Raw genomic sequence first — 13561 nt, 5'->3', positions numbered from 1 at the left:
AACTCCTGCGGTAACTTCGTTCACATCACCAAGTGGGTGACAGAAGACCACAATTAACTACTACTACTACTACTACTACTACCACTACTACTACTTTATCGTTTTCTTTTTCTTCTTCTTCTCATCCCTTCCAACGTACATAGCCTCTCTCGCACTCCCAAGATTTGACGAAGAAAAATTTTAGCCATGGCGTTTTGGTAGGTTGGGTTGTCTATAATATCGATTTAGAAATATATTGCATGACAGCGGTGGCGCCAGTCCAGAAATGCCTTATTGGCAAACAGGAAATATGGTCTCCAGGTAACCAAAACTTTAGATTCTCGCATCACTTGCAAATGAGGGTTTTGCCACACCAGTCAAGACTCACCGGTCGAGGCGGCAACACGTTTCCTTCCCTAGGATGACTGTCTTTACACAATGTACTCTGGTTAGCACCAGACATCTTCATTCGGGAGTGTTTGCACTCATGTTAAAGCTCTGACCTCTTCTCAGGAGAATCTGTCTACTAAGTCTTTGGGATCGTATTTCATCGTCAATAATCAGCGCTTCCATCCTTGAGAAGAATACTGCAAGGCTAAGGTGGAGTCACTGAAGTGGCAAGGAAAGGATTTATCTCTGGTCACGGAGAGTCTCTTGGTAGCTGAGAGTGAATTGGACACAGAACCTCCACCCGAGGAGTGCCAATGCTCTGGTTCTGAGACACCAAAACCTGATGTACCGGCTGTGCAAGAAATTCCGATCGAGCGAAGAATGAAGAAAGTTCGAGTCTGCGAACAGTTCCGGTGTGAGTTCTGTCATTGAATAGAATTAATTGAATGTGCCGGAAGAAAAAGAACATAAGAACATAAGAATGAAGGAGACTGCAAGAGACCATCAGGCCTACACTAGGCAGCTCCGTATCCATCACCACCTATCATCCCCATCCATAAAGTTGTCTAATCGTTTCTTAAAACAACTGATAGTTTCATCGCTTACGGAGTACGCCACGGAGATCAAGCCTCTCCACCTCGAAAAATCGTAAATTCCATCACCGAAATTCAAAGGAAAGGATCTCACACCGGGAGGCCAAATCTGTGACCAAATCGTCCCCCTCTGCTCCCAGAGGCCTGATTGAAACCAACCTGTTACTCGGCACATAGAGACAAAGGTGCTGAGGAAATTAGTCTGCTGCTTTGGCGCGGCACTTCCGCGGAAGGAACTGAAGGGTCTCTTGTCTTCAAGAGACAAGGGGCGGGGGGAGAGGAGCAAACCCAAGAGCTGAAGGAGGCTAACTACCGAAAGAAGAGGAGTACGAGGATCTGTAGAAGGAACGGGATCAGGAGGAGGATCAGAACAAAGAGTAAGAGGAGAGTGAGAAGGAGCAAGGAGTTGTTGTCTGCGATTTACCGGCGCTTCTATCTTTCTGGACAAACTTGTGCCGGAGGAAAAAGAGGAGGAAAAGAAGAAGAAAGAGGTGGGTGATCAAGAGAGAAGAAGGGAGAGAGGAAAGAGGAGCAGGAATTTATTTTGTGATTTGTGGTTTACCGGCGGTTCTATCCTTATGAAAAATCACGCTGGAGTAACAAAAGAGAGAACAGGATGAGTAGAAGCAAGAGGAATAGGAAGAGGAGGAGGAGGAGGAGGGAGTTCCATGCTATACGAGCTCCAAGCTGTACTTCGCGTGTACCAAGAGGCTGCAAGACACCAAAAACAATAGTGTAAAAGAATGAAAAATAAGTAAAATAGATTAACAAACTAAAGAGATAGAATAAAAAGTAAAGAAAAGGTTCAAGACATATTCCTAAGCGTGAAAGGAAGAGAGAGAGAGAGAGAGAGAGAGAGAGAGAGAGAGAGAGAGAGAGAGAGAGAGAGAGAGAGAGAGAGAGAGAGAGAGAGAGAGAGAGAGAGAGAGAGAGAGAGAGAGAGAGAGAGGGGGGGGGGTTGGGGAGGGACTCTTACCCGGATACCACATTACGGGTTCCCGGATCTCGACATCGGGTCTTCAATTCAAAGGAGGAAGACCGAAATGGCCTCCACTAAAGGGAATATGGATGACAGTTCAATGGAGGAGAAGCAAAATCGTTCCCCTTCAAAGGATATATGGATGACAAATGTCATCGTGATGACTAGTTTGAGGGGCAACTTCAGCATTTCATTTATCTTTTTTTTTTTTTTTCAAAAGTGTACGATTTTTGCCCCCAAAAGAGTCCGAGTAAAAGTGTCTTAATTTGAGACCCTTCTGTACAAAGGAGACGTTTTCTCATGCTCTGTTTCCCACCAGGCTATTTTATTCATCAGTGACGTCCTCCTTCGCCTTCCCCCTCCCCCTCCCTCTCTCCCTCGCCCCTACCCCAATGTAAAATAAAAAAGACAAAGAAAGCGGGAATAATCTTCGTATCTAAAAACCTACATCGCAAATGTACCCACATACAAAGTGGAAACGTATGAGTATATGTGTGTGTGTGTGTGTGTGTGTGTGTGTGTGTGTGTGTGTGTGTGTGTGTGTGTGTGTGTGTGTGTGTGTGTGTGTGTGAGAGAGAGAGAGAGGAGAGAGAGGGAGAGAGAGAGAGAAAGATTGAGAGAGAGAGAGAGAGAGATTGAGAGAGTTTGTGTGTGTGTGTATGAGTGTATATGCTTGTGTGTACATGCGTGTGTACGTGTGTGTAAATTTTGTGGGCATGCACATGTGTACATACATGCGTGTATATTTTGTGCGCGTTGAAAGTGTGTACATCCTCATATTTGTGCGGTGGTAAAAAACAAACAAACATAGAAATATAGGACACTTCACCGCATGATCTCAGCATGTGCATCCCTTGGCAAGTTGCAGACCTTCGTTATGCCGACAATGTGCAAGAAATCTTATTATTTTCCTCGAATGAGTTTAAAAAATAAAACGGAAAAAAAACACATTTGTACAAGTGAAACGAAATATGAAATGGAATGTAATGTGTTTTCTCTCTCCTTGTTTAGTTTTTTCTTTTATGTCGTGGAAGTTTTATGAAGTCGGCGGAAAGGCTATTACAATTGTTTGAAAAATAATTGAATACACATTCAGTATTTGCGAAATTGTGTATTCTGCACATACACACGTACACGTGTGTATTGAGTGTGTGTTTGCATTTGCCTATTTAGTATTTACCTAACAGTACTGTAAAGCTAAGGAGTAATGCCCGAGCTGTAGCCTCCCACTCTTCAATTCTATTACCTAACTTAAAATTAGCTGTCACTTTATTCTGCCATTACCATACTTAGGTTTAAATTTATGTATTGTATTGATACATCCTGGGCGATATCGCCTAATAGGTGTAGTTGTAGGTGTAGGGGAAGTGTAGTTAGTGTGTGTGTGTGTGTTTGTGTTTCTGTGTGTGTGTGTGTGTGTGTGTGTGTGTGTGTGTGTGTGTGTGTGTGTGTGTGTGTGTGTGTGTGTGTGTGATTCACCATCATGGTCTTGGATCACGTGTTAGACTCGTGATCGATAGTTATTAACCTCCCGGATGAGAGCTCAGAGCTCGTGTGCGTGTGTGTGTGTGTGTGTGTGTGTGTGTGTGTGTGTGTGTGTGTGTGTGTGTGTGTGTGTGTGTGTGTATGCGTGTGTGTGTGTGTGTATGCGTGTGTGTGTGTGTATGCGTGTGTGTGTGTGTGTGTGTGTGTGTGTGTGTGTGTGTGTGTGTGTGTGTGTGTGTGTGTGTGTGTGTGTGTGTGTGTGTGTGTGTGTGTGTGTGTGTGTGTGTGTTTTTTTAAAGGAAAACGAGTCTGGCCGTTCCAAAATAAAATATTCACATGTTTACATTTTAGTTGTGTGGAGGGAACCAAGAATTTTTTTACGTATTTATAGCATGTTTTCGTCACCTATGTTATATATAAAAAATCACAAATCTTTACAGGGGCCTTCTGAAATATAACACATTAAATGTCATTAGATCGAAGTCACTTATTCATCTATTCATTCATTTAACCATTCAACCTGAGAGTTAGTCAACCATGGTTTTAGGAATCTAAATTATATCGGAACAAAGCCGAGCACTTAACCCTATTTACAGGACCGTACAGAGACGTAATACATTGAATTTCAATAATTCGAGGTCACTCATACATACACCCCTTTCTTCGTCCATCTATCCGAGAATTGGAGAGAGAGGGCTTTGGGAGTGTAACCGATACTCGGGAGAGGCCGGGCTCTCTGCTCTGGCCGGGAATCTGGCCAGGAAGACCTTGCGCCTCGAATCCCTCTCGCCGGGAGAGGGTCTGGGTAGGAAAGGTTCCACACGAGGAAGACCTCGTCGGAATAGGCTGAGGCCAGGAAAAGCTTTCATTGGGAATATCAGGCCATGGAAGGCTCTGGCCAGGAGAGGCTCTGGCCGGGAACGGGTCTGATCAGGAGAGGCAGTGAACAGGAAAGGTACTGGACAGGAAAGGCTCTGGCCGAGAGGAGCATCTGGCCAAGGAGAGGCCGTGGCCAGACGATCTGACCAATAAAGGCTCTGCCCAGGAGATGGTCAAGCCAGGAGAGGTTCTGGCTAGAAATGGCCACGGATAGGGTTGTCACGGAGGATCTAGACCAGCGTTTCTTAACCTTTTTACCCTTGCGTAACCTTTGAAATAAATTGCATGTCTCAAGGAACCCCTCCGAAAAAAAAAACACATACCATATCTCATTTTATTTTCATCGTAATAATAGGTTAGATAGGACGATGTCTATATTACATTATTACAATAACCAAAAATATGTCGTTTGTGTTTAATCTTATTACGGATATGAAATTAAATAAAAAATCAAAAGTGCATTAGCTTATCTCACTTGTTCTCACGGAACCCTTGGGACCTTTTGCGGAACCTTAGGGTTCCGGGGAACCCTGGTTGAGAAACAATGATCTTGACGATGGTGCAGAAAAGCACCTGGAATTAATTTGTTTGACGCAAAAACATTTCACTCTCGACATTGTTTCTCAAAGATTCTTGTGTTAGATGCGCCTCCATGCATGTGCATAATCTTTATACTTGCATACATACATACATACATATACCAAGGCTTTTTCCCCCTTCCAAGGGAGGTAGCCACAAAAGGAAAGGCATAAAAACACTCCCACCCATTTCATCCCTAAATACACTCCACACCCCTCCCACCCTTCCTCTCATCTGAGCACCTCCTGGATGACGGGTCATCCCTGAACCCTGCCCACCGCCCTGGGTCAGAAGCAGTGTCGCAAGACACAGTACATCCACAGCAAGGCCGCTTCATTTAATCGGCGACCCCCCCTCTCCGTCCCCCTTTGCATATAAGGAGAGGACGGGGAGAAATCCCTTCGGGCTGCGTCAAAATTTACTCAAACATACTACCCCGCCAATTCCTCCTCATGCAGTCACAACATCATCCATATACAACCATTCTCCACTCACCTCTGTCTTCCGTCCTCTCCCTTCCTTCCTCAACAGACATTCCCCTCTTCCCCAAAGCCCCCTTCACCCCATCCATCCACCTCATCCTAGGACGTCCCCTCATGTTCACTCCCTCCACATCTGCCTTCCATACCTCTTTTACTAGTCTTTCTTCACTCATTCTTTCCATGTGTCCAAACCATCCTAATATTCTTTCATATACCCTCTCTCTCCCAAATCCTTTTTCACCCCTGTTTCTCCTCCTCACCTCCTCATTTCTCACTCTATCTAGCCTAGTAACCCCCACCATACTTCTCAGACACCTCATCTCAAACACATTCAAACTCCTTCTCTCTTCTTCTCTTATGTTCCACGTTTCTGCCCCATACAGTGCTGTTGGCACAATCACTCCTTCATACAGTCTCCTCTTCGCATCCATTCCCAAATGTCTATTTCTCATTACACTCTTTAAACCACCAAGGCATTTACTCGCTTCTCTCAATCTACATTCTACCTCCACCTTCACTCCACCTTTTCCTGCTACACTTGCACCCAAGTATCTAAAACTATCCACTTCCTCCAGTCGCTCTCCCTTAATGTTCACTTCCAGTCTACTGCCACTTTCACCCCTTGTACATCTCATCACCTTACTTTTACCCACATTTATCTTTAGCTTTCTTCTATCACATACTCTCCCAAACTCTGCCACCAGCTTCCTCAATCCCTCCTCTGACCCTGCCACAAGCGCAGTGTCGTCCGCAAACAACAGCTGGCTCACCTCCCACTTTTCTCCATTTTCTTTAACCATCTCCAATCCCTGACTCACTACCCTAGCATTCACCTCTCGCACCACCCCATCCATGTATAAGTTGAACAGCCAGGGCGACATAACGCATCCTTGACGAAGTCCCACCTTTACTTCAAACCACTCACTCTCTCCATTTCCAATCCTAACACATGCTCTACTACTCACATAAAAACTCTTGACAGCTCCCAAAAGCTTTCCTCCTATCCCATAAATCTGCATAACCTCCCACAGTGCCTTTCTGTCTACCCTATCATAAGCCTTTTCCAGATCCATAAAAGCCCAAAAAACATCCTTCCCCTTTCCTATAGCTTTCTCACATATCTGTCTTACCACAAAGATCTGATCTACACAACCTCTACCCGTCCTAAATCCACACTGTTCCTCACCAATTACTCCTTCTGTTCCTCTCCTAATCCTCTCAATTAAGATTCTCCCATAAGCCTTCCCTACTACACTCAACAGGCTAATCCCTCTGAAATTACTACATTCACACTTGTCCCCTTTTCCCTTGTAAAGAGGAACTATACAGGCACTACTCCAGTCCTCCGGTACTTTACCCTCTCTCCAGCAAACATTAAATAATCTCACCAACCAGTCCACCATCATTGAACCTCCCTTTTTCAGACATTCTGCATGACATCCATCCAGACCAGGTGCCTTACCTGCTTTCATCATCTTTACAACTGCCTTCACCTCATCCTTCCTTATTTCTCCTCCGTTCTCCTCACTCATCACTCTCATTTTCTTCGTATTTCCCACTGCAGCTATCTTTCCTTCCCTATCCTCCTTCACATTTAGCAACTCCCTAAAATATTCTGCCCATCTTCCCCTCACTGCCATCTCTTCCATTATCAACTCTCCATCTGTACCTTTTACCTTTTCTTCCCTACTTGATTCGCCTCCTCTTCCTCTCTTAATTTCTTTCCAAAACATCTTTTTATTACTTTCAAAATTTCCTGTCATACTCCTACCCCATTTCACATCTGCTCTCCTTTATATTTGCAAACATAATAAAATGCAACATGAAAGCTTTTTGCGTAAAATCGATTATGATATTACTTATACCTGTACGAATTATAATTATGCATTCTTTCTGACTCATAAGTATGTTATTTCTGAATTTTTGTTCACATTTTATCAACCAACCATAATTAAATCTAAAGGCTACCCACATAAAATCGGATACTTCTCATAATACCAAAAGTGAATCGCTAGTAACAGCGATGATTATACAAAAATTTTCCGACAATTGCCTAATATCTATATATCGGTCTACGGAGGTATTTCGTGTATAATTCCAGTTTCGTGTATAATTCTAATCAGCTTTGGGTAACGTCCTATCGAGAGAAATTTGTCAAAAATCACAAAATATATATATATATATATATATATATATATATATATATGTGTGTGTGTGTGTGTGTATACATACATACATACATAGTGGGATTTGTTCTTGGTCGATAAAAAAACAAAAACAAAAAAAAACAGCATAAAATCATCTTTCCTTTGCCGGAGCAAAAACTATATCACAACGAAAAGGACTGAGTAAGTAGAATATAGTGGGTACTCACAGTTCATGTCGATGGTGATGGAGGTGGTCAGTGGAGGCGTAGTGTTGGTGTTGGATGCCATACAAGTCAACGTCCGGTGCAAGTCGTTCCTCGTGAGTGGCGCCAACATAAGCGTGTTACTGACGGTGGGAGGATCGTTGTCATCCTCATTCTCGGGGTCGTCCTGTGCGTCGAGGAGGATCTTGTCCTCCCACCACATGACCTGAGGTCGCGGGATGCCCCCGACGGCGCGACAGATGAATCGAGTGACGTCACCCTCCAGGAACGGCCCCACGACGCCGCGAGCTTCGAGCCCCTGCGACGTGTACACGGCCAGCGAAGAGGGAGGAACTGTGGGAGGGAAGGGGAACGTGTGAATCATCTGACAAATGAAACGAAGAATACAACAAATCTTAGTTCTCTAGTAATGTATATGATTGTGTACATGTATGCTCTTAACTTTGTTGCGACCCCTAATGTTTTATAATTATATATACGTGTGTGTGTGCATGTGCCTGTGTGTGTGTGTGTGTGTGTGTGTGTGTGTGTGTGTGTGTGTGTGTGTGTGTGTGTGTGTGTGTGTGTGTGTGTGTGTGTGTGTGTGTGTGTGTGTGTGTGTGTGTGTGTGTGTGTGTGTTTGTGTGTGTGTGTATGTGTTTGTGTGTGTATGTATGTGTGCGCATGTGTATGTGCATGTGCACTAATGTTTTATAATTATATATGCGTGTGTGTGTGTGTGCATGTGCCTGTGTGTGTGTGTGCATGTGCCTGTGTGTGTGTGTGTGTGTGTGTGTGTGTGTGTGTGTGTGTGTGTGTGTGTGTGTGTGTGTGTGTGTGTGTGTGTGTGTGTGTGCATGTACCTGTGTGTGTGTGTGTGTGTGTGTGTGTGTGTGTGTGTGTGTGTGTGTGTGTGTGTGCGTGCGTGTGTGTGTGTGTATGTGTGTGTGTGTATGTGTGTGTGTGTGTGTGTGTGTGTGTGTGTGTGTGTGTGTGTGTGTGTGTGTGTGTGTGTGTGTGTGTGTGTGTGTGTGTGTGTGTGTGTGTGTGTGTGTGTGTGTATGTGTGTCTGTATGTATGGGCGTATATAAAAGGAAGACATGGAGAACGAAACAAAGGAAATAAAAATCTGAAAAGATAAAATGTACAGTGTATACAGAGACCTGAAAGGAAAGTAAGAAAACAAAGTTTACAAAATCGTACAATAACGTTACCAAAGAATAAGTGGAAAACACAAAGAAACGCTTTTGACTACAGCTAGTGAACGTTATATATATGCATGTATGTATGTATATTATATATATATATATATATATATATATATATATATATATTTATACATATACATGACGCCAGTGGGAGTAGGGCATACAGGAGTCTTAGTCTGAGTTTATTTATGACTATCGTCAAAGTACTCGTATGCTTTTTCCTTCAGTGTCTGCCAACAGTCCCCGGAACCTCCTACAGGTCTCTATGGGAAGGAAATTTGGGTTGCTGCCTGTCTTATTTCACTCTAGGTCTATTTCTACACTGGCTGACAATGAAAGGAGGAGAGCAGTCGCCGGTTGTCAGATCCTCATGTGTGACAAAGTGTAAGAAATACAGTTGAAGTTGATTAAGAGAGATTGTCCTCCTCTCAGTGCTGCAACTCCATCTTGCAGGACACCACACACACACACACACACACACACACACACACACACACACACACACACACACACACACACACACACACACACACACACACACACACACACACACACACACACACACACACAAAAAGCATGCATACCCACAACGCAACATTCCAATTATATTCTTAAACAGTTTCATTTAAAAACAAGAGAGGACTGTGCGGGAAACACGGTCCATTTGTAGGAATTGTAATGGAAAAGTAAACTGTTATTACAAATTATATCTCGGCCTTACCACGCTTGAAATCTTATAGCATGATTACGGGAATGTTTTGGTTACCAGTTCTAAATGCTCGCATGGATGGTCTTTATACATACATATGTATGTATATAAATAAATATATATATATATATATATATATATATATATATATATATATATATATATATATATATATATATATATATATATATATATGGGGGGGGGGTTGTGTGTGGGTGTACGGATATATACCCAAAGAAAACTGAAACAAATGAAAGAAATCTCCGTCTAAAAGACACACTAATTATTATGGCAACACTCGCCCATTTCCTTCTGGTAACCCCACATCCCCTTAGTAGCCATTAGCACTATTTTTTGAATCACTTGAAAGAAATGTAGGACTGTTGTATGTGTTGTACTCGTGTCAGCTCTCAGTTCTCTTTTCTATGAACATATGAGTAAAATCTACATGCGTACATATACCAACGGCTTTTTCCACCTTACAAGGGAGGTATTCAAAAATCAATGGCAAAAAATCCACTCCCACCCATTCCATCTCCACATACTCCACTCCCATTTACCCCCTTCCCTCCCTCTCATCTTGGTTCCTTCTGGATGACGGATCATCCCTGCATCTCGCCCACTGCCCTGGGTCAGAGGCAACGTAGCAAGACACAGCACATCTATAGCAAAACCACTTCATTTAATCGGTGACCCCCCCCCCCTCCGTCCCCTCATGCAGAAATGGAGAAACGGGGTGAAATCCCTTCGGGCTGAGTCAAAAATATCATTCAAACATACTCCCTCACCCCCATCTCCCACCCACTTCCTTCCATACAACTCAACATCATCCATACACAACCGTTCTCCACTCCTATCTTCTGTCTTCTCCCTTCCTTCCTCAACAGACATTCCTCTCTTTCCCAATGCCCCCTTTACCCCATCCATCCATCTCATCCTTGATCGCCCCCTCATGTTAATTCCTTCCACGTCTGCCTCCCACACCTTTTTTTTCTATTAATCTTTATTCATTCATTCTTTCCATCTGTCCAAAACATCCCAATACTCTATCGTCAACTTTATCTCCCGACTCCCTTTCCACCCCCGCTCTCCTCCTCACCTCCTCGTTTCTCACTCAAATACAAACTCTCCTTCCTTTCTCTCTTATGTCCCCTGTTTCTGCCCCATACAAAGCTGTCGGCACAATCACTCCTCCATACAATCTCCTCTTAGCATCCATTCTCAAATGTCTATTTTTCATTACACTTTTTGAGTAATCTCAATCTACATTCTACCTCCACTTCCACTCCTCCATTTCCCGTCACATTCACACCCAAGTATCTAAAACTATCCACTTCCTCAAGTCTCTCTCCCTTAATACTCACTTCCAGTTTCCTGCCACATTCTTCCCATGTACATATCATCACTTTACTTTTAACCCACATTTATCTTCAACTTCCTTTCGCACACCTTCCTAAACTCTGTCACTAGCTTTCCTAATCCCTTCTCTGATCCTGCCACAAGCGCAGTGTCGTCAGTAAACAACAACTGGCTTATCTCCCACTTTTCTCCATTTTCTTTAACCATCTCCAATCCCCGCCCCATTACCCTTGCGTTTACCTCTCGCACCACCCCATCCATGTATAAATTGAACAGCCAAGGCGACATTATGCATCCCTGGCGAAGTCCCACCTTTACCTCAAACCACTCATTCTCTTCATTTCTAATTCTAACACAGGCTGTACTGCTCTCGTAAAAAGTCTTGACTGCTCTTAACAGTTTTCTTCCTATCCCATATATCTGCAATACCTCCCACAGTACCTTCCTGTCTACCCTGTCATAAGCCTTTTCCAAATCCATAAAGGCCCTGCCAAAAAAAAAAAAAAAAAAAAAAAAAAAAAATCCTCACCTTCTCTTAAAGTTTTCTCACATATCTGTCTTAACACGCAACACCTACATGTCCTAAACCCACACTATTTCTCAACAATCACTCCCTCTGTTTCTCTCCTAATCCTCTCGATCAAAACCCTCCCATAAGCCTTCCCAACTACACTCAACAAACCCTTCTGAAACTACTACACTCACACTTGTCCCCTTTTCCTTTGTAAAGTGGAACTATACAGGCACTTCTCCAGTCCTCCGGCACTCTACCCTCTTTTAGACAAACATTAGATAACCTCACCAGCCAGTCCATTACTGTACCTCCCTTTCCAGACACTCCGCATGACACCCACCCAACCCAGGTGCCTTACCTACTCTTATCATTTTGATAGCTACTTTCACCTCATCTTTCCTTATTTCTCCTCCATTTCCCTCATTCATCACTGTAATTTTCTTAGCGCTTCCCACTGCAACTACCTTTCCCTCCCGATCCTCCTTGACCTTTAGCAACTCCCTAAAATACTCTGCCCATCTTCCATTATCATATCTTCATCTGCTCCTTTTACCTTTTCTTCTCTACTTGATTCACCTCTTCTTCCTCTCTTAATTTCCTTCCAGAAACATTTTTTATTACTTTTAAAAAATTCTGTCATACTCTTACCCCATTTCACATCCGCTCTCCTCTTTGCCTCCTTTATCTTATGATTACTTTTCTTCTCTTTTCTTTGTATCTCTCAAATGATTCTCTCGTTCCATTTTGTAACCAATCTGTGAATGTTTGCATCTTCTCTTCTACAACCTTCTTTGCTTCATCATCCCACCACTCACTACCCTTCCTTGTATTTCCTCCCCCCCTCCTTGTTCCACACACCAACTTTGTACACCTTGAGGCTCCCTCCTTGAACCATCCCCATTCCTACTCCACTTCTATTTCTACTCTATCTTTCACTCCCTCCCACTCTTCTCTCAGATTTTTGTACTTCTCCTTTTCTTTCTCATTTAAGCAGTTTACTCTAAGCACCTCCCTACCTTCTGCCCTTTTCCTCTTTCTCCATCTATCCTCCTCTCTCAACTTACCTTTCACCAAAGAATGATCTGATATTCCCCACTCTCTCCCCTTAGAACATGTATATCCGAAACTATTCCTACTTTTCTACTGGTTACCACTACGTAGTCAATTGAAGCTCTACCTACCACACTTCCATCCACTACTCTCTCCCATATGTACTTATGCTTGACTTTTTTCCTAAATATTGTATTTGCTATCATCAACTCTCTAGATACATCACCATTGATTCTCCACTACAATTTTTTTTATGCAACTCCACACTTCCCAACCACTCCGTCTATTGGTTAATTTCCCACCCTAGAATTAAGGTCTCCCAATACCACTACATTCACATCTCCCTAAACCCTCTATGCACCCATTTAAATCTATCTAAAAAGCCTCCCTTTCCTCTACATTCTTCTCACTACCAGGCCCATATTCACTTACAAAAACCCACATCTTCCTTCCCAGTTTCACCTTCATCCACATTAACCTTGAAGAAACCTCCTTCCACTCTACCACACGTTTACCTATTTCTTCACTCCTGAGACCCTCCCAACTACACTTCCAAACTGAAACTCGCCTCTCCCTTTCAACTTAGTTTTACTCAATGCCAACACATTCAGCTTTCTTCTCACATACTGCCTATCTCTTCACTTTTACACTCATACTACATCCACGCACATTAAAAGACCCAAAACTTAGGGTTCTGGTTGGAAAACTCCTCCCAGACCCTCTTATGCCTTTAATTTTTTTTAAGAATGTCCCCTTTGGGGCTACAGAGAGTAGGATGCTTAGTCCAATCCCCGTCACGTTTTTGTCGCCTTTTACGACTGAAGTGGAAACCCTCGGTGGTAGTATTCTTCTCCTTTACCACAGGGTTCGGCGAAAGTAGTGGATGAACATTTAGAGAAGAGGTACAGGACAGTATTAAGAGTGGTGGGACAGCATAACGGAGGGCCAGTCGCAGTATGATAAAGTATCATCATTTCTCTATGAATAGAGATTTCCTCTATCACA

The 13561-nt window shown here is 43.2% G+C and overlaps 1 protein-coding gene across 1 annotated transcript in view; it reads right to left on the bottom strand.

The window, feature by feature from the left end:
* The window catches only part of LOC143018581 (uncharacterized), a 266215-nt gene that overhangs the window by 115588 nt on the left and 137066 nt on the right, over nucleotides 1-13561 (bottom strand). Inside the window, exon 3 of the mRNA XM_076174071.1 lies at nucleotides 7741-8070. Within this exon, the coding sequence (XP_076030186.1) occupies nucleotides 7741-8070 (330 nt within the window). The remainder of the gene's footprint in view (nucleotides 1-7740; nucleotides 8071-13561) is intronic.

This window comes from Oratosquilla oratoria, chromosome 35, assembly GCF_046742065.1.
Source record: "Oratosquilla oratoria isolate Oo_2021 chromosome 35, ASM4674206v1, whole genome shotgun sequence".
Taxonomy (NCBI): domain Eukaryota; kingdom Metazoa; phylum Arthropoda; class Malacostraca; order Stomatopoda; family Squillidae; genus Oratosquilla; species Oratosquilla oratoria.
Note: the sequence above shows the minus strand (reverse complement) of the source record. Positions and strands in the feature narration are given on the sequence as shown.